This window comes from Urtica dioica, chromosome 4, assembly GCF_054948205.1.
Source record: "Urtica dioica subsp. dioica isolate 48M chromosome 4, U.dioica_male_clone48M_v1_H2, whole genome shotgun sequence".
Taxonomy (NCBI): Eukaryota; Viridiplantae; Streptophyta; class Magnoliopsida; order Rosales; family Urticaceae; genus Urtica; species Urtica dioica.
The window spans coordinates 2332283-2350069 of record NC_142759.1 but is presented as its reverse complement, the minus strand read 5'-3'; the positions used below and the strand labels follow the sequence as shown (position 1 = coordinate 2350069).

General features: G+C 31.1%; 3 protein-coding genes across 3 annotated transcripts; 1 reads left to right on the top strand and 2 right to left on the bottom strand.

The window, feature by feature from the left end:
* Window positions 1–3016: 3016 nt before the first annotated feature.
* Window positions 3017–4372, bottom strand: LOC149399213 (FCS-Like Zinc finger 5-like). Its single transcript, XM_089613903.1, has 2 exons — window positions 3883–4372; window positions 3017–3391 (listed from the first exon to the last, which is right to left on the bottom strand). The coding sequence occupies exons 1-2, from the start codon at window positions 4209–4211 to the stop codon at window positions 3262–3264; spliced, it is 459 nt and encodes a 152-aa protein (XP_089470029.1). The 5' UTR covers window positions 4212–4372; the 3' UTR covers window positions 3017–3261.
* Window positions 4373–12987: 8615 nt separating this feature from the next.
* LOC149399212 (uncharacterized) lies at window positions 12988–14610 on the bottom strand. Its single transcript, XM_089612465.1, has 4 exons — window positions 14398–14610; window positions 14251–14311; window positions 14026–14170; window positions 12988–13337 (listed from the first exon to the last, which is right to left on the bottom strand). The coding sequence occupies exons 1-4, from the start codon at window positions 14570–14572 to the stop codon at window positions 13080–13082; spliced, it is 639 nt and encodes a 212-aa protein (XP_089468591.1). The 5' UTR covers window positions 14573–14610; the 3' UTR covers window positions 12988–13079.
* Window positions 14611–16219: 1609 nt separating this feature from the next.
* On the top strand, window positions 16220–17714 carry LOC149399211 (protein DOWNSTREAM OF FLC-like). The gene is made up of 2 exons (XM_089613726.1): window positions 16220–16518; window positions 17133–17714. Exons 1-2 carry the CDS (start codon window positions 16356–16358, stop codon window positions 17489–17491), a joined length of 522 nt encoding a protein of 173 aa, XP_089469852.1. The 5' UTR covers window positions 16220–16355; the 3' UTR covers window positions 17492–17714.
* Window positions 17715–17787: the final 73 nt, after the last annotated feature.

The window sequence follows — 17787 nt, the reverse complement described above, 5'->3', positions numbered from 1 at the left end:
TAGTTACAATTGTGGCTATTTTGAACATTGATTGCCACTAGTGAGTATTTTGATGTATGAAAAAAAGTGATGTGCAAATGTTAAGGTGTGTACATGTGCAACAAATGAGGGAAATGAAAAATTCCCACATGGATTGTTTATATAAACTTTTCAAGACCAAAACAATATATAAATGAGAGAATGCAAAAATTTTCCTTCAACAACAGCATTGTTTTATACCTTCAAAAGAAATTTAAGAAAAGATATTGACCGTTAGTTCTTATTTTTATGAGGCTATGATGATTTTGATACCGAGACTCTCTCATTTCTGAAAAAAGTACTCTCTATAACACCTTTGGAAAAGATTAATACAGACGTTTGAAGACGAAAAAGATAAAGAATTTTAAAAAAATTAAATTATTTTATGATAATTATACATATACATACTTCATTCTTCTTTTTTTTTATATTCATTTTTAAATAATAAGATAATCTTTAGTAAGTTTTGTTTTTTTAGATGTTTTGTAATTAAAAAAAATATCATAAGAGACCTGTGCGGGTTTCGTAAGTGCTAATAAGTTAATAAAATTTGGACGACGTAGAGAAAAAGTGCAAATATTGAAGGGGACATAAGAAGCCTTATTTCGTCATTTATTGGCCACAGATTTTAAGGTGGATGAACATCGAATTGTTAAAAACGAAGCATAACTATGATCCCATAATTATTTTAATAAATAAACAAACAAACAAACAAACAAATAAAGAATAAAGTGAAGCAAAACGTTAAATTGTAGATTTTTGTTTTCTGGTGGTTGAGTTAGATAATTGATGCGAACTATTGAACACATCCAAAGAATTTAAGGACGCCAAAGAACGAAATAGAAGAAGAAAAGTAGAAATAGCTTTTCTCGGAAGCTGGCATTTTGAAATGACAGATGTAAATATTCAAATAAAAAATAAAATCCACGTATAAAAATTTTCTTTGATCAAATTTTATTAAGCATCCAACCTAGTTGACAGTTTTCTTCTTTTCCATTCTCACTTGTCATTTTGAGTCACTCAATATAGTGTAGTTTTTAACGGCCTTTTTAATGTAGATCTCATGTGGGAAAAAAAGCTCTCAAGATACGTAAATTTGCAACGGATGCATTAAAGCAAAAACATATGTTGGTGATTCGTGTTACATAATTATAAAAATAATATTCTTCCATTCACGAGGAATACCTTTCATGTTAATATCTATTGGCAATAACCAAATTCAAATTGAAATTTATTTTATTTTAGTGAAAATGGTGACAAAATACTATTTATATACTCATTCTTTTTTTTTTCTTGGGCAAAAATACTCAAAGTTTCAAATTTAGTTAAATACTTTGTCGTTAAAATTTCTGTTTGAACTTAACGGTTTGAGTAGTAACGGACCAACAATAACGTAACATATAAAAAAAACTTTGAGTATATAAGTAATATTTTGATCAAATATTTAGTATTATTGCCACTATTTCCCCTTTAGACAATCTCATCAAGTTATATGCGTTCTTAATTTAGATGAATTCACCTGGTCTTAATTATGGGGCAAATACACGTACGACATTTTCCCAGGAAATAATGAATTCAATCTCTAGTTTTCTCTTTCCAACTTTTATTGATATTAAATGTTTACGTTGGTATTTTTTTTAAAAATTTATTATTATGTGTTTTAATTAATTTTTCCTGATTGATTCTTTGCATTAACTATATCAGTATATATTTGACATATAAATAACTTATTTTTAGAATCAGATAAATTGAAATGTATATTGTTAACTGTTGATATTTATTTTCGGCATCAACAAGGGAGTCCTTATGATCAGATCAATAAAAACAGTCTAGTTTGTATGAGATAAAAGGATCTCTGCTTAGCTTGGTTGTTGAAATCGGGTTTTCTCATATTAGGTTTTGAGAATTTCTGCCCCTATATTCAAGTTTGCTGTTTTGGGGTTACAATTTGAGAATTACTTAGAGTTTTTTATTTGTTAGGCGTTGATGTTAATAAAATCTAACACCTAAATTAATCATAACCTAATATAAGTAAGCCTAGTCTAACCTTCAGAAACTCCAAATTGTGTGATGTATATTTGGGATGTATAATTATATTATGTTTTTTTAAGGGAATTATATTATGTTAATTGTGAGATTTTGTATTTGCAAGTTAAATAAAGAAGGAGTAAAATATTCAGGAAATACGTTTTATTAATATAAAAATTTACACCCTTACGAATATAACTATAAACATATATTAGGTTAACGGATATAGTTTAGAGAACTTTAGCCATAAAGTTTGGCAAGTACGTAAATGTAAAAAAGAAAAAGAAAAAAAAAACTATGTCTTATTAGAGAATAGTAACTATTTACGGCACTTTGATCTAGTTTATACTTTGCTCTCTCTCGTCGACTTAACCATTTTATTTTATTTTTTTGATAATTTTTTCATTCATACAATCTATATATTTTATTACATGAAATCATTTTATTGTTTCAGAAAGAGGACCATTCGATGAAAATAGATTAAAAAATAACATTACCATGAATAAACGAGGTAAAAAAATCCCGAGAAAAGAAGATACTCTTCTTAAAATAATGAATAAACTAAAATTATCCCACGAAGATATTAAGTCTCGTTAGGAATCTAGGATGGGAATAATATTGCAGGAAGTTTCAACTTTCTATAGAGATATACTCTAAAGCGTGATTATCATAAATACAATAATCACATTCAATTATGTGATTTTTTTTTTTTTTAGAATATTCAATTATGTGAATGGACATTTCTGAATTTGAAATATACCCCTATCACCTATCAAGGCCCTGAACAACATTCCAAAATGATTTCTTCAATTATTATATGTACGCCTTTTATTTTGTATTACCGATCCTTGAATTTTATGTTTTGTGAAATTGGATACTATATTTAAAAATAAGCCGTATATAAAGTCGATAATCAATTATGAGAGAATCGCATAATAATAATTCATAATTATAATGGTTGGAATCACAATTATTTAAATAAGCTAGCCTTTATTTTTACCTTCATCCTCGATAGTCTTCCTTTTTTTCAAATTTTTTTTTTCGAGTTATACAATAAAAGAAGAACAAAGACATGGTGTCATCTCATAGGTAAATTAAGCAACGGTGGTGGGTCCCAATCCCAATCACAGAAGAAGAAAAAGACGAAACATCATTACAATTTTTTGTTTTTGGTCTCCTCTTTATTTTGACGATGGAGGGATATCAGCCGTCGGATCAAGTAATTGGAACGGGCTTATTGGACGACGACGTTTCGCCGCTCTTCCGCGCCGTACAACCCTCTCTCCGCTCGTCCTTCTTCATCTGCTTCTCTCTACATTCTAGGCTACAAAAAGCCGTGTCTCCCCTATACAATTAAATAATCCAATTTCTATCAGAAAAAAAAAAAAAAAAAAAATCCAATTCCAAATTTCAAAATTATTTAATAAACAAACTTCATTATTATTCCATTTTTTTTTTCTCAATCATACTTTACTACAATTATCAATACAAGAACCGAAATAAAAATATCATGTTCTTATTGATTAAAAATATCATATGCAATTGATTAAAAAAAATGATTTTATTTTAAACTATACCTAATAATCAACAAATAATTTACTTTTTTTTTTTTCAGAACATAGAAACTTTACATAGTTAGCAGCTCAATAAAACTTCCTCTTACTAGTTGATCATATACCAAATTAATTAACGCGTGAATCGATATAAAGATTTAACCATAAAAAGACATGAATCACGAGATGACTATTCCACGGACAATGAATGCTATTAACTGCAATTTAAACCATCCGTGTATGTATGTGATATGGAGAGAGAGAGAGAGAGAGAGAGACTTACATGTACATGTATATGTCACGACCGGAGACCAAACGGCGGTTGCAAAGTCCGCACGTGCGAAGAAAGTCAGCGGTTTCGACGAAATCCGAGGCAGAGTTTCTTCGTTGGCTTCTCTGCTGGCTCTGAATTTGCGGTCTCGGCGATATCATGGACATGAGCAAATACTGGTCATGAATCTCCTCGGCGCTCATCGGGGTGTAATCCGGTGCGCCCGAGACCACGGCTGTTTCCGTGGGCGCGAGATCCGACGGGTTCTCTTCGATAGCGGTGATGCCGGTCATGCTCGTTGTTCTCTTGATCGGTGGCCGTGCACGCTTTCCAAGCAACATCCTTTTGTCGGAAATTGAGATTGTAGAGAGAGAAAGAAGAGAGAGAGAGAGAGAGAGGGGTTTAGAGTTTTAGTGATGTGTGTGGAGAGAGTGAGAAAAATGGAAATCGGTAGATAATAGAGAGAGAGAGGGAAGAGGGGAGAGATATTGTGAAGAGAGAGAGGGAGTCTTATAGGAGTTTTTTGGGACATACTTTGGGCCTTTCATTTATTACTATATTTTTATTTTTAGAATTCATTTATTATTATTAAAAACAAATTTACTTCCTTCTTCGCGTCGGGATCATTTTTACAGTCATAGGCACGTCGGCGGACAGAAGGTGTAATTTATTTTCAATGTTTCTAATAGTTGATTTGGGGTGTCAATGTGTAAAAAAGAAAAAAGAACAAAAAAAAATTGGATAACAAGATATTCGCAATAAGTAACAAAATATACGCAATAAATTTAAACGTATATTTATACACAATTTCCTATAATTGTCCAGTTTGGCCACGAGTTTAAACTTTAAACTATTTCCTTTGCCTTGAACTATTTTATATCTTACCAAAAAAAAAAAAAAAACTCTCATTTAATTCCATGCACACACTAAAATAACCCCCCAATGACTTTTCTTCGTAACAAGACTTTACGGAGGTAAGGTGTCTTCACTAAGAGGGCCATAATTCATTTCCGATGAAACACAAAAAATCTTTCACGTTGGAATTTGTACAATTTTTTTAATAATTTTCCAACATATATAATTGATTACATATTTTTACAATAATTGAAAGTACATAAACTACGACTTTTCGCTCTCGACATAAAAGTAGCCAACAAGATTCCAATCCCCGAAGCGCCTTCGTCTAAGACGAAAGGATATGAGAGGACGCCCAAATTTGTCTATGTAGAGGAGGAAAAATGGAGTAACTACCGCACCAACAAAATTTTCTTTAATTTCGAGCATTTGTTTCTCGTTCTCATTGTGCTACGCAGTTATACTGATATTGGCATCCTTTTCTCATTGCTTTTTTCGAGTTTTTCTTATGTTTATCGACAATTATTCTTGTAATCCATGATCACATTTGAAATATTGATACATAATTTTTTGTGTGCAAACTAAAATACCATCTTCTTCGTGGTTAATAAATTAAAGTGTACACAGATTACGTGATCATTTATACTTAGTGTTAAATTTGATCATTTCTTCATCAACCGATGTGGTATTTTCAAAGAGTTAGATAAGTGTTCGAATTGTAGCGTGCCTTTTTTTTTTTCTTCGTGAACGTTTAACGTCTACACAGATTACGCGAGCATTTATACTTAATCTTGCATTCGACCATAGATCATATTGTATCTTGTTTAGGATGTTTTACAACAATACCATATAAACAGGCACACACTATAAATACATGTAGTCAGTGGCCTAGTGAGGGACATAAAGCTCTTGCAGGGGCCATAGTCTCCTTTTATTTTTTGTACTCTAGTCTTTAAGAAAAAGCTATAAAGTAAACTTCATATAATTTTATATCTAGTATTTATTGATTTTAGTAAACTCTTGAATTTTTCATTTTTTTTTTGTAATAATATTACAATACATCTGTTAATTGTTTATAGTAACGTGTTATGTTTTTTTTTTTCCTAATGTTTGTATCAAATTTAACTTTTGGATATCTCTGCTACTATGATAAGACATATGAATACTTCAATTTCACCAACTATTGTCTATTGTCAATTACAAAGTTTCACTTCGCTACGTGAAAGCTCACCTCTAAAAAATTAAGATGACAATCTTTCAGTGGGGCTCTTAAGTCAACTCAAAATAAGAGGCATGATGGAGTGACATGGCTGTCACAGCTACAGCTCCTATTTAATGAAAGGTGTTGATAACAATTACATCAAGCATATAATTTGCTTTTTTAACTGCAACGAGAAGAAATAATTATTTATATATATATATATATATATATATATATCAAAGAACCGTTACCGTTTCGAGCTTCAATTTACTGTAACCCTTTGTACCGTAAAGGAATACAAGAGTTTTTGACCCTCCCTTTGATGTGCCGTGTGCGAAAGGGATGGTCAAAAACTCTTGTATTCGATTTTTTAACAAAGTGAAATACTTGTTAAACACCCGAAAAATGATCTAGTTTTGAGACAAGTACATATATGTACTATGAAAAAACAATTGTAGTACCATTTTTTTAAGCTATTATTTAGAGAAAATTATTTCGTAGATACGTAGACTTGAAATACAAATTTAAGGATAAGGCGCGGGGATCTGATTTGAACAAGCGAGCTCGAAGCGATGACTGCAATTAAAGAGATAGACATTGGCTATAAAATCCGTGGAAGAATGATTTGATAAGCTTAGTATAATGTAGGGATGTAAGGTTAAAAATGGCACATATTATTTTTAATTTATAATTTTATGGGCTTTGAGACTTGAACGTTCTGTATTCGAGTTCGATCTATTGAATGATATTCTCATTTTATTTGCTCGATCTTCACTCTTCAAATTCATTTCCATAACAGTTCCCATCTTCGGTTCAATATATCTACTATCGTATTATATTTAGTTCTCATACCAAATAAATTTATACTTATAAACAAGAACTTGAGACCAGAATTTTATAAATTCAAATAAAATATCATCAAAATTCGTGACCGTTTGATGAGAGGACATATATGTGCCGTTTGTGAAAAATCATTATGTATTTCTTATGTTGTGTTGTGTCTGACGATTTGAAGCCTCTTATAAATTAAAATAGTTTCTCATCTAAAAAAAACAATAAAATCAAAGTGTGAACCACTGAAAATTTACTGGTAGGGTAAAATGAATAATTTTTTTGTTATTAGCTTGATAATGAACGTCTACAACAGTTTAACTCTGAGGACAATTAAGTAAAACTCATATTAAAATAATAAATTTATACATATTGAATATACACGCACACAAACACGAGACAATGAGGGTATTCGGAGTGACTTAAGGTAATTTAATTATTGTATGTACTACATATTGATATAACATATTACATATGTAATGCTATGAGGCTATGGGTGTATTTTTATATTGTTTACTTAAAGTAGTATTTAATTATTTATTATTTTATGGAACACATATCTCGACTCTCCATCAATTATCAATACTTTGTCAGCACTATTATTGTGTTTTCTGTTCATATAAATATAAATAAAGAAATGAATATATAATTTACAATACCAAACAAAGTCACACAACGTCGTAATCAAATGGACCCACCCACATAATTGTTCAAAATGAATTAAGAAAATATTGTACTTACATACGGATCATATAGACGAGTATAATTGATATTTTTAGTACTAAAATTCTTTGAAAAATTCAGCGTAACTGGATACGACATTTAATAAATTATTTAAAAATTTATCTTGAGTTATAAAAATATAAAATAAATTGCTATCAATAAATGCGAAGATTCTCTGAATAATAAAGAATGAATTACAATTATCTATATCAAGAAATAAAAATAGTTAAAATGGAAAGAAAAACAAATAATTGAAAAAAAAAACCAACGAAATATGAGATCAATGTAGCTCATAAAAAGTCCTCCGGCTAAGAAAGATCGATCGTATGTTAATGTAAATATCTAAATGTAGCTGATGAACAAAATTTTCCATATTGCATACCCTAACGGTCTAACCATACACATATACACAATAAAATATTTCTTTTTCACACTAAATGTTGTTGCTAGAAATTTGACGATGAAAAAATTGACAGAGAGATGATTTGAAGTGGTGAGCTACAGAATATCTGCAAAAGATTTTCTAACTTAATAAGTGGTGTGCTCTAGATGAAGATAAAATTTTATTTTGATTATGATCTCTCTCTCTCTCTCTCTCTCTCTCTCTCTCTCTCATTCTTTATATATTCGTGATTTTTTTTTTCCTTCTAATTACTCGTGGGTTAGTTATAGACCTGAAGCAACATGTTAACAAAATATGTTTCTATATTGTTTACTTTCACTTTAACTCTTGTTCTTCTCCTTTTCTTTGTTTTTTATTTGAAAATTAATTTGGATTTTGAATGAAAATAACAAAATTATCATATGTTTAGACTAATTTTAATAAATTGCGCGTAGCGCATTGCTAAAGCTATTATATATGTTAACATATATATATGCTCCACCATCGATTTATAACCGATCTTACAGCAAATATATTAGGAAGATCTCCAAACAATATCAGTTTCGAGAATTTCCATTCTCATTATGATGGCAATAAGTGCAATATAATTATAAATGATCTTTGCTTAGGACTAATCGTCAAACTTGTCTCGACGTATTAAGACTACAAGATAAGTCGTTGTGCAATATTCATCTATACCTCGATACGATCAGACCAAGATCTTTAGATTTAATCTTACACTATCAGTCAACTATTCAACTAGCTAAATCTAGCAAGGATATCTATGATTGCCAAAATATTATCCACCAATAAAAAAAATAGTGATCTTCCAAGGCATAGCCTTGCAAAATATGGCCAATCTTATCGACTTTGGTCTTTGTCGTTAATTTTCAATAGAATGGTATACAAACAAGTTTTAAAAAAGAAATAGACCTCTTTGTACGGTAGAGAAAGACATTAGTATTCACTTTAACAAAAATAGGACTCTTTGTTTTGTAAAGACACTAGTGTTCATTTGGGTTTCCTTTTCACGAATCACTTTAGCCCTTGAACATTATGTGCGTCAAAATAACGAAAATGTAATTACATGATATTATTCTATTACTTTGAGATCACCATCCACTTTGCCTCCCACTCATTTGATTTAACTTTCAACTATGTGATTCATCATTATTCCACCTATGTATACACATTGACATACATAAGAATTGACGATGGTTTATTGAGTAAGAGAGCCGTGTCATTTATGCTTGTGGATTATGATTATTCGTCCACTCTGTGTCCATTATATTATATTAATTGAGAGGGGAAAAAAAATAACCGATAACTATGTTATTCACCCACTAATTAGACGTAATCACGTACAGTAATATTATAATCAATTTTAAAGTTACTAAAGGAGCTTTAATTTTGCTAACCAAGAAAACAAAATGTGGCTCATGTCATGTATTTTATTTTATTTTTATGACATAGCTAAATCTACGGCTGTCAATTGAGTCAGATTGTCCGTTGGCTAACCCTATTTTCAAGGGTTTTAGGAGGGCATGTTTTACAGCGGTATAAGTCTCCGAGCCCGACCGGATCCGTTTGTATAAAACCTTTTGAAATTAATTTTTTTTTTTTATGTTTTTGTATTTTAAATTATTTTCCTATGAACTTTTTTTTAGGATGATACGCTTTTTAAGTCTGATCAGTCCATGCCCATCCGAGGGTCGACGGTTTGGTCCAGGTTCATCGTGGAATCACTATTTTTAGGTACAACTAGACCCCCATTAAAAAGGTTTGAGAAAATAGGGGTTGTACCAACTATTTTGACACTACTAGCTAAACATGACATGTTCTTGTGAAACACAACGAAATATTGTCGTGGAAAATACCGAAATTTATGAAACGGAAAATCATGTTCCCAAAAAAAGAAGACAAGCAAAACATAAATTTATGAAATGGAATCTCGAGTTTTTTTTTTTAAAAAATTGAAAAGTGAACTTTGTTTTGACTAGAATCCTCCCATATAAAGAATTGAACATTTTATTTTGTCTCGGGCAAAATTCTAACCGGATCGGAATGAAACTTCTGTTCTGTTCCAAAGCTCGACTTTAGGTATAATTTATTAGTGGAAGAACATCTCCATAAAGTTTCTCCCAAAACATTAAAATAAAAACTGAGTATAAAGACACCTTAGGTAAAATAAAAGCACAAAATCATAAATGTGTGGTTTTAGTACAAGATATATAAATGTAATGGAGGAGTAATTATAGTGTTCCCTACCAACACAAAGCGTGAGATAAACAAGCCTATAATGATGACTACATAAAGGACACCATTTTTTTCCCATCTCATAACATTACACTCCACTACACTACATATCCATTATGTGTATCTGCACTCATCAAATGAATTATTGGCACCCCCAAAAACTTACAAAAATAAATAAAAATACTAGGACCCACATTCTATGTAACTATGTCATTCATATATATTTTTAAATTGAGCTCCCAATTGTTTTACAAGTTATATATGCATACAAGACTTTGAATTTCAATATCTCCTTCGCTCATAGGTCTATCTTAGAAAGAAAAAAATGGTACTAAAATTAAAGCTTAACTATCTGAGGAAAAAAAATGCATCAACAGTTAAGCACTTGTGTACTTTAATAATGTTGAGAATAATCTTAAAGTGATGTCATTGTAGGGTTCACGAAAATATGGTCAACCAATATTGATTGATCGATCCACATATATAAACTATACACTGGTTATACCTTGAATAGAAGCATCTCTATCAAGACGGTGATATTAAAACATAAACTATATATTCCTAAAAGAAAACCCTGTATGTTTTAAATGAATTCTTGTACCTAGTATAAGTATAACTGGGTGGTACTTCTAAAGATAAATACACGAATTCAGATTCTAATACTATGTTTATCTGACTTTATAAAAATTATATGAACTCTTCTTGATTGGTGAAACAACACGAACAAAGATCAATGATTTGAGTATATAACCACGTGAACCAAAGACTAAAAATTGACAAAATGTTATGAAAATAGATCACGATTGCCTAATTTTTAAAGTTGGAGATTGTTAGTGTAAAAAAAAAAAAAAAAAAAAAAAAACTAATCTCTAAGAACCACAAATGAAAATAAGCCTTGATAATTGTTATTGGTTGTTAGCGTATGTGCTCTAAATTATAAATATATATCTTATAACTGTTTTTTCAATATTTTCTTAGCTCATAAAGGTCGTCGGATAAAGTTTTGCTTTTAATTTAACAAAAGCGATAACTTAGGTCAAGTTTAAATTTTAGTTAAAACCCCTCTAAGGAAAATTAAATTTCAAATGAAATATCATTACATGTCTCTAAAAATTAAACACCAGCTTTTTTTAATTTAATTTATAAATCTCTCCAAATATAATGCCTTGTTTTCATTTAAAAACTCAACACAAGAATTTTTGTTTTGATTAATGTACAAATTCAAGGGGAAAAACCATTTTTTTTAATACTTAGGGTGAACTTTGGACAGGTGAAAACAAATGAATTTTTTTTTTTCTCTTAATTTTATTTAATAATGTGAATATGGGTTTGATGACTATGTATACCTAATGAATTAATTCTTTTATTTATTTATTTTTTGCATATCTTTTTAACAAAGAATCAATTCTGGAGATAGCCTCAAGGAGAAAACGGTTGGTCATAAGAGTCCCCTAGAGATTGGAGAGTGAGGTGGATATGAACTCAGATTTTATTTTTAAATTGAAAAGGTTTTATCACGCTGTGATATCATACATTAATTTTAATGGTCATGTTTGTATAAAAACAAACCAAAGGTGTGATATCACTTGGAATACCTTAGGCATTTAAAAATGAAGTTGAAAAGATAAATCTCTTCCCTTTCATACCTCAAGACTCAAGTGATGATGTGTAATGCTTTGTCCGATGCAATATTATATTAGTCACTTATTTCACAAGTGGTTAGGAAATGATTGATCATTTCCCAATAGTCCAAGCTTTAAGTCATTTTCTTATTAGGAAATTCGATGCATTATTTTGCAAAAATTTCAATGATAATGTCCTGAAAATGAGTCATGACATTCTGAATTTCTAATAAGAAAACTCCCACTACTTGGGACCATACTTTAACCTGTCATTAATTTTTTTTTTCATTATTATATTTTAAACTGTCATAATTGTCAAGGCAAAATGAACCTAATTCACCAAGTTTAACACAAGCACAACTAGATCATGACTTTCTTGAAGTAAACTCATTTAATCCGTCTTCTTTTCTTTTGCACTTTTCCTCTAAAATGCCTGTAAAGTAAACATTTCAATTATTAGTTGTTTACATTAAAACTGCTGACGATTTGAAATTTAATTTCACCATGGTAGCCTAATAAGTTTTATATAATTTATATTGCTAAATATACTAAGCCCTTGTAAATATATAATTGTAATATAAAGTAAGTAAATAGTTATTAAATCATAAATAAAAGGTTCAAATTGGACATACTTTCAAAGATAAATTTTATAACTAATATTATAAAATAAAATAAACTATATATTAAGATCAATAAACACCAAATCACTTTGGATTAGAGCCTTATAACCTTGATTTAATATATATATATATATATTATATATATATATATATATATTATATATATATATAAACCTCTTGAGAAGATAAAATAAATGACAACTTCGAGATCGGCGACGGCCATGAGCTATTCGATGGTTTGCAATGACGACGGTTTTTTTTTTTTTTTTTTTTTTTTTTTTTTTGTGTGTGTGTGAGTTGCATGTGCAAGCATATGAGGTTATTGAGGTTTATGTGTACTTTTGTTCGAATATTGAAAAACAAATAGTCTCCTAATTTTACCATTAGTGAATATGAAAAATAATTATAGGAATTTCTGAAGTAAAAAAAGTTGTACATTTCTGATTTCTCTTTACAATTAATGAAAACTTTGTGTACTAAATGCTTGTATAGGTGTGTGTGTGTGTGTGTGTGTGTGTGTGTGTGTGTGTGTGTGTGTGTGTGTGTGTGTGTGTGTGTAATTATGATATAAAAGTCAGAATTAAAACCTACAAATTTGACATTTTTTAAATCACTAAAGCCGCGGTGAACTTGACGAAACTCCAAATCACTTAAACCCCTCACGTCGTCGTTTTCTCGAAACAAATACGACACGTACAGAAAATAATTACGATGTAAAATCACTTGGCTGATCCGGTGGCCAATAAGAACTCGGCCTCGCAAACCAACCCGCCTCCAACGTAGGCTTTGCCTTCCAATTTGGCCACTCCGAACCGCTTTTGATGCTTCACGAGAGTCATCCTCATCACCAAAGTGTCTCCCGCGGTGACGGGTTTTCGAAACCTCACTTTGTCGATCCCCGCGAACAAGAATTTCTCTCGAGACTCTCGTCCCACTTCGGGTTCAAACATCACTATGCCTCCGACCTGTGCCATCGCCTGAAAAGTGATTTCTTTTAAGTGAGAATAAGCAAGGACAATTTCAATTTTACTAATTAAAAAAAACAATTAAAAGGACCATATGCCAACTATTTTTTTCCCAAACAAGAATCAAATGTCGCTAAAATAAAAAAGAATTAAACAAAAAAACGCCGCGAGATGAAAATTCTAGCAATACATCTCACAACAAAACAAATCATGCTTATCTTCTGTAATCGGAATGCATTCTAGCCCACAAAATGAACTCAAGCATTGTTTTTATTACTTGAGACCCAAGTAAACATGCTTGAAATGCTAAATCAGCCCATGACTCAAGATCGTCGATTAACGAGAAATTCCTAAATCAATATCGCTACTTCGAACGCAAGAGCTTGCTCAAGCCAAACAAGAGTTTAACCAATTTCACACTAAGCATGGGTTCTTTCTTGTAAGCCAAATCCCAGAAATCCAAGAACACACCAACACACTTCCAAGACAAGAACTATATGCCTCTTTTTAGGCTCCGAACGAGTACTAAAAACAAAGACCTAATACCAACCAAAAATGCCTGTAAAATTCTTATTGGGTACCTTTGAAAATCAGCTTGAAACACGCCATGATTATATACAAGTGTAAAATAAAGCTTTTTTATATCATACCATTCTCTCGAACCCCCAAACAAAAAGAGAGGATAAACTGAAAATTGTACCTCAAGCATAAGGACACCAGGCATTATGGGTCTCTCGGGAAAATGGCCAGGAAAAAAATCGTCATTTATCGTCACGTTTTTAATCGCCACGACTGAGACCCCAGGATTGTACTCAATCACTCTGTCCACCAACAGAAATGGAAACCTAAAACACAACACCTCGAATCAGCTCAACATGTAAACGAAAAAATCGAATAAAATTACATATAAAATTGAAAATGTTACCTGTGTGGCAATATCTCTCGAATCTCATTGATATCCAAGACCGAAGGAAACGCAGGATATTCTGGGATTGGCATACGAAAATGCACTCACATATTATTTTAGTACAACATTATCGAAAGATAGAGAGACGAGAGTTTGGATGGTTACTTTTCTCGATGGGAATGGCTTGGCCTGCGATGTCGTTTCCGTGGAGAGAAGAAGAGACGGAGAGATTGAGGTGTCGTTTAGGGTTCAGGGAGAGGAGGAGAGAGAAAGGTGTTGATGCGGTGGAAGAGTGTTGAGGAGAGCAAGAGAAGAAGAAATTCGATGTCATCGTTGCCATTGTTTCTCACTTGGAGTAGGAGCAGAGCGAGAGAGCGGAGAAAGCGAGAGAATTGAGTTTGTGTGTATTTTAAATTTAAGTATGGCTTTTTATCCTAATAGTCCCTGAACTATTATTACACTGCCACTTTGGTATATAAACTAGTTTTCTATGTAAGAACTCTTCTCCCAATCGACAGCCACAACTTTTTTTTCTTCTTTTTCTAATGTCTTAAATGCATTAAAAAAAATTATGTTAAATGCACGAAATTTTTTTACTTATCAATTATTTGAATATCGTTTTTTAATGACAGCTTTGTCGCTAGTGAAAATTGAACCTACAACGTTTTATTTTAAACGGTTAAAAAACTGTATTTCATTTACATGCTCTTCTTCTTCCTTCTATCTTCATTCATCATTCTTCAAAAATATTTAAGGAAGGCATTGTTTTCAAAATGCAGAAAAATATATGTGGGAGATAAACTTCTTTATTCATTAATTGAATACTCCTACTTATACACACTACTATACTCCAAAAAAATAAAATAAAAATAATTATGTATTCGTATTACTTCTAAGTTTTCATATATATATATATATATATATATATATATATATATATATATAACTTTTATTCATATTTTCTTTAAGTATTTTATATAATTTACTTACTTTTAAATTTTTATCATTGATTTCAAATTGACACATAACCATAAAAACTTTTCAAATAAATCCTTTAATATCACATTAAAATTAATAATTAGGTAATTTGGAAATATGAAATTGTGGATTCTATCTAGATTTTTATGGATCCATAATTCGAGAATTGATAAATTGTTAGAACATAATCTTTCATCCTATAATTTAATGAATTTATTTATGTGAATTATGAAATAAATGGACGTTCAAATAATACTTAGCATAATTTAGTTGGTAATTCTACACCATCTTCAAAGTAGAGGTTGTATATTTAATCTTACTGACGGTAAAACTGCTCTTCGAATGAGTCGATTTTGGAGACGCTGGGCTAGAAGACGAGGAAGGAGCATAAATTGTTAAATCACTAATGTCTAAATTCACTTTATTAATATATATGTATATGGGAAGAAAATATTCAAATTTTTTCGGAACTTCACATGCTTTGCATTTAAGATGACTCAAGATACGATGACCTTGTTTTTAGGATCCATTACATGCATTTAAAGACCTTTATAGTGTATATAAGAGCATCGTTCATTCTAATTTGTTTTCCTTAAATAATATCGCCACTTGTGCCAAGAGAGAAAAGTTTTATTATGATAGATTTTACACAAATTACTAGCTAATCACAATTATTAAGGTGTTTTTATGTATACAACAGCCATATGAAATGAGACAAACATGGAAGCCATGGGAAGAAAAAATAGATACTATTTTTAAATATAAAAAATGAATATTTGCTTCGAATTGATGAACCTAAAAATATATATTCACACGTATATCATATTACATAAATAAAATAAAAAATAAAAATAGGACATCGAATGTGACTCCAATAACATGACGAGAGATTCGCTCTCTTCCTCTCTAGCTAGCCCACATGACTTACCACCGACTCTCACTGTATATTAACTAAATAAATAATTAAATAATAAAATTACTTTGATAGTCCAAAGCACTAATTCTAATACATTATGACCAAACTCCAAAGCTTCCTATAAATCACGAATCGCATAATTCATTTCCTCTGGATATTTAGCACTCACGATACTTTTTGGAGTTGACTAACACAACTGAGTACAACCGTTATATATATATATTTGCTGATGAGGATGAGGGTATTATTGGTAATTTTGTCGGCTCTGAGTGCCGTAGCTACGCCGGCTATCGCTTACCTACCCACCGGCCGGCCGTTTTACATCTCCGGCAGTGTTTATTGTGACACTTGCCGTGCTGGTTTCGAAACCACCGCCACCACTTTCATCGCCGGTATTTATGTTTTTTTATTTTGTGTGCCTAATATCTACTAGTGTGTATGTGTGATAAAGCATCAAATTTTATTTCGTGCATGCTGTAAAATGCAAGGATAGATTATTAATTTGATGATAAGTATATTTAAGATACTTATAGTTGTTGCTAACTAAAAATAAAAATTAAATAATGAGTCTATAATCTTCTATATATTATATGTAGGAGCTTATGGAAGAATAACTACAAATACAAGTATATGATTCGGTTTCAAGATCTTGAACGTCAGCTGATAAAACGTAATTAAAAAAAAAAAAAAAAAAACTATTCTTGTATATATACTACGAGTTTATGAAGGATCATGATCTCATAAAATCCTATTTAAATAGTGTTATATACTAATATTTAAGCTCCCCTGAATAAATTCATATATATATATATATATATATATATATATATATATATTTTAATTATTGACCGAATACAAATTGTATACACTACTACCAGTACCACTAGAGTTCTTATTTTAGTCGCCTCCTAAAAAAAAAATACCCAGCTTAGCTTCGTCCATGCTCATATCTTAAAAAACAAATACTAATATTTATATAATAATTATGAACAATATATAATGAAAGGTGCAACGGTGAGGATGGAGTGCAAAGACGGCGAAACCCTAGGGCTGAGGTTCGCCATGCAAACCACGACGGACTCCGCCGGAAAATACGAGTTCGCCGTGGAAGACGACCACGGCGACCAGATCTGCACCTGCAAGCTCCTCGACAGCCCGTTGACCCACTGCAACGAGGCGGACCCGGGCCGCTCCACCGCCACTGCCGTCGTGACACGTGGCAACGGGGTCCACAACGACCGCCACGTGGTCAACAACATGGGCTTCTTCATCCACCCCAAAAAGCGCCTCGCCGGATGCGACAAGCTTCTCAAGCGTTACTTCCCGGAGGGGACCGATGCTGCTCGAGAGTTCTACTATAATTAATAATTACTTCTATTTATAAAAAATAAGTATGAGTGTTAATTAGGACTTATTAACTACTACACTTTTAGATCGTTGTCGATCATCATCACATCATCGTCGTTACGTTTTTTTTTTTATTTATGTTATATAATTGTGGCCTTTTTTGCAAGAGGTTCTGCCAATCTCACGCTACGTTTAATTTTGTGTTGAAGTTTTTTTTTTTTTTTTTTTTTCATTTGAATATCATCTTCTGCCTTTGTTTTACATAAAATAATTAAATTAATCGTTTCACGAATTCTGACTTTTTTCTACTTTGA

Coding starts and splice junctions, on each gene's coding strand:
- LOC149399213 (XM_089613903.1), bottom strand. CDS start 4,211: ATGTTGCTTGGAAAGCGTGCACGGCCACCGATCAAGAGAACAACGAGC. Junction 3,392..3,882: donor CGTGACATATACATGTACAT/GTAAGTCTCTCT, acceptor TTAATTGTATAG/GGGAGACACGGCTTTTTGTA.
- LOC149399212 (XM_089612465.1), bottom strand. CDS start 14,572: ATGGCAACGATGACATCGAATTTCTTCTTCTCTTGCTCTCCTCAACAC. Junction 14,312..14,397: donor AGCCATTCCCATCGAGAAAA/GTAACCATCCAA, acceptor TGCCAATCCCAG/AATATCCTGCGTTTCCTTCG. Junction 13,338..14,025: donor CTGGTGTCCTTATGCTTGAG/GTACAATTTTCA, acceptor ATCACTTTTCAG/GCGATGGCACAGGTCGGAGG.
- LOC149399211 (XM_089613726.1), top strand. CDS start 16,356: ATGAGGATGAGGGTATTATTGGTAATTTTGTCGGCTCTGAGTGCCGTA. Junction 16,519..17,132: donor CGCCACCACTTTCATCGCCG/GTATTTATGTTT, acceptor ATATAATGAAAG/GTGCAACGGTGAGGATGGAG.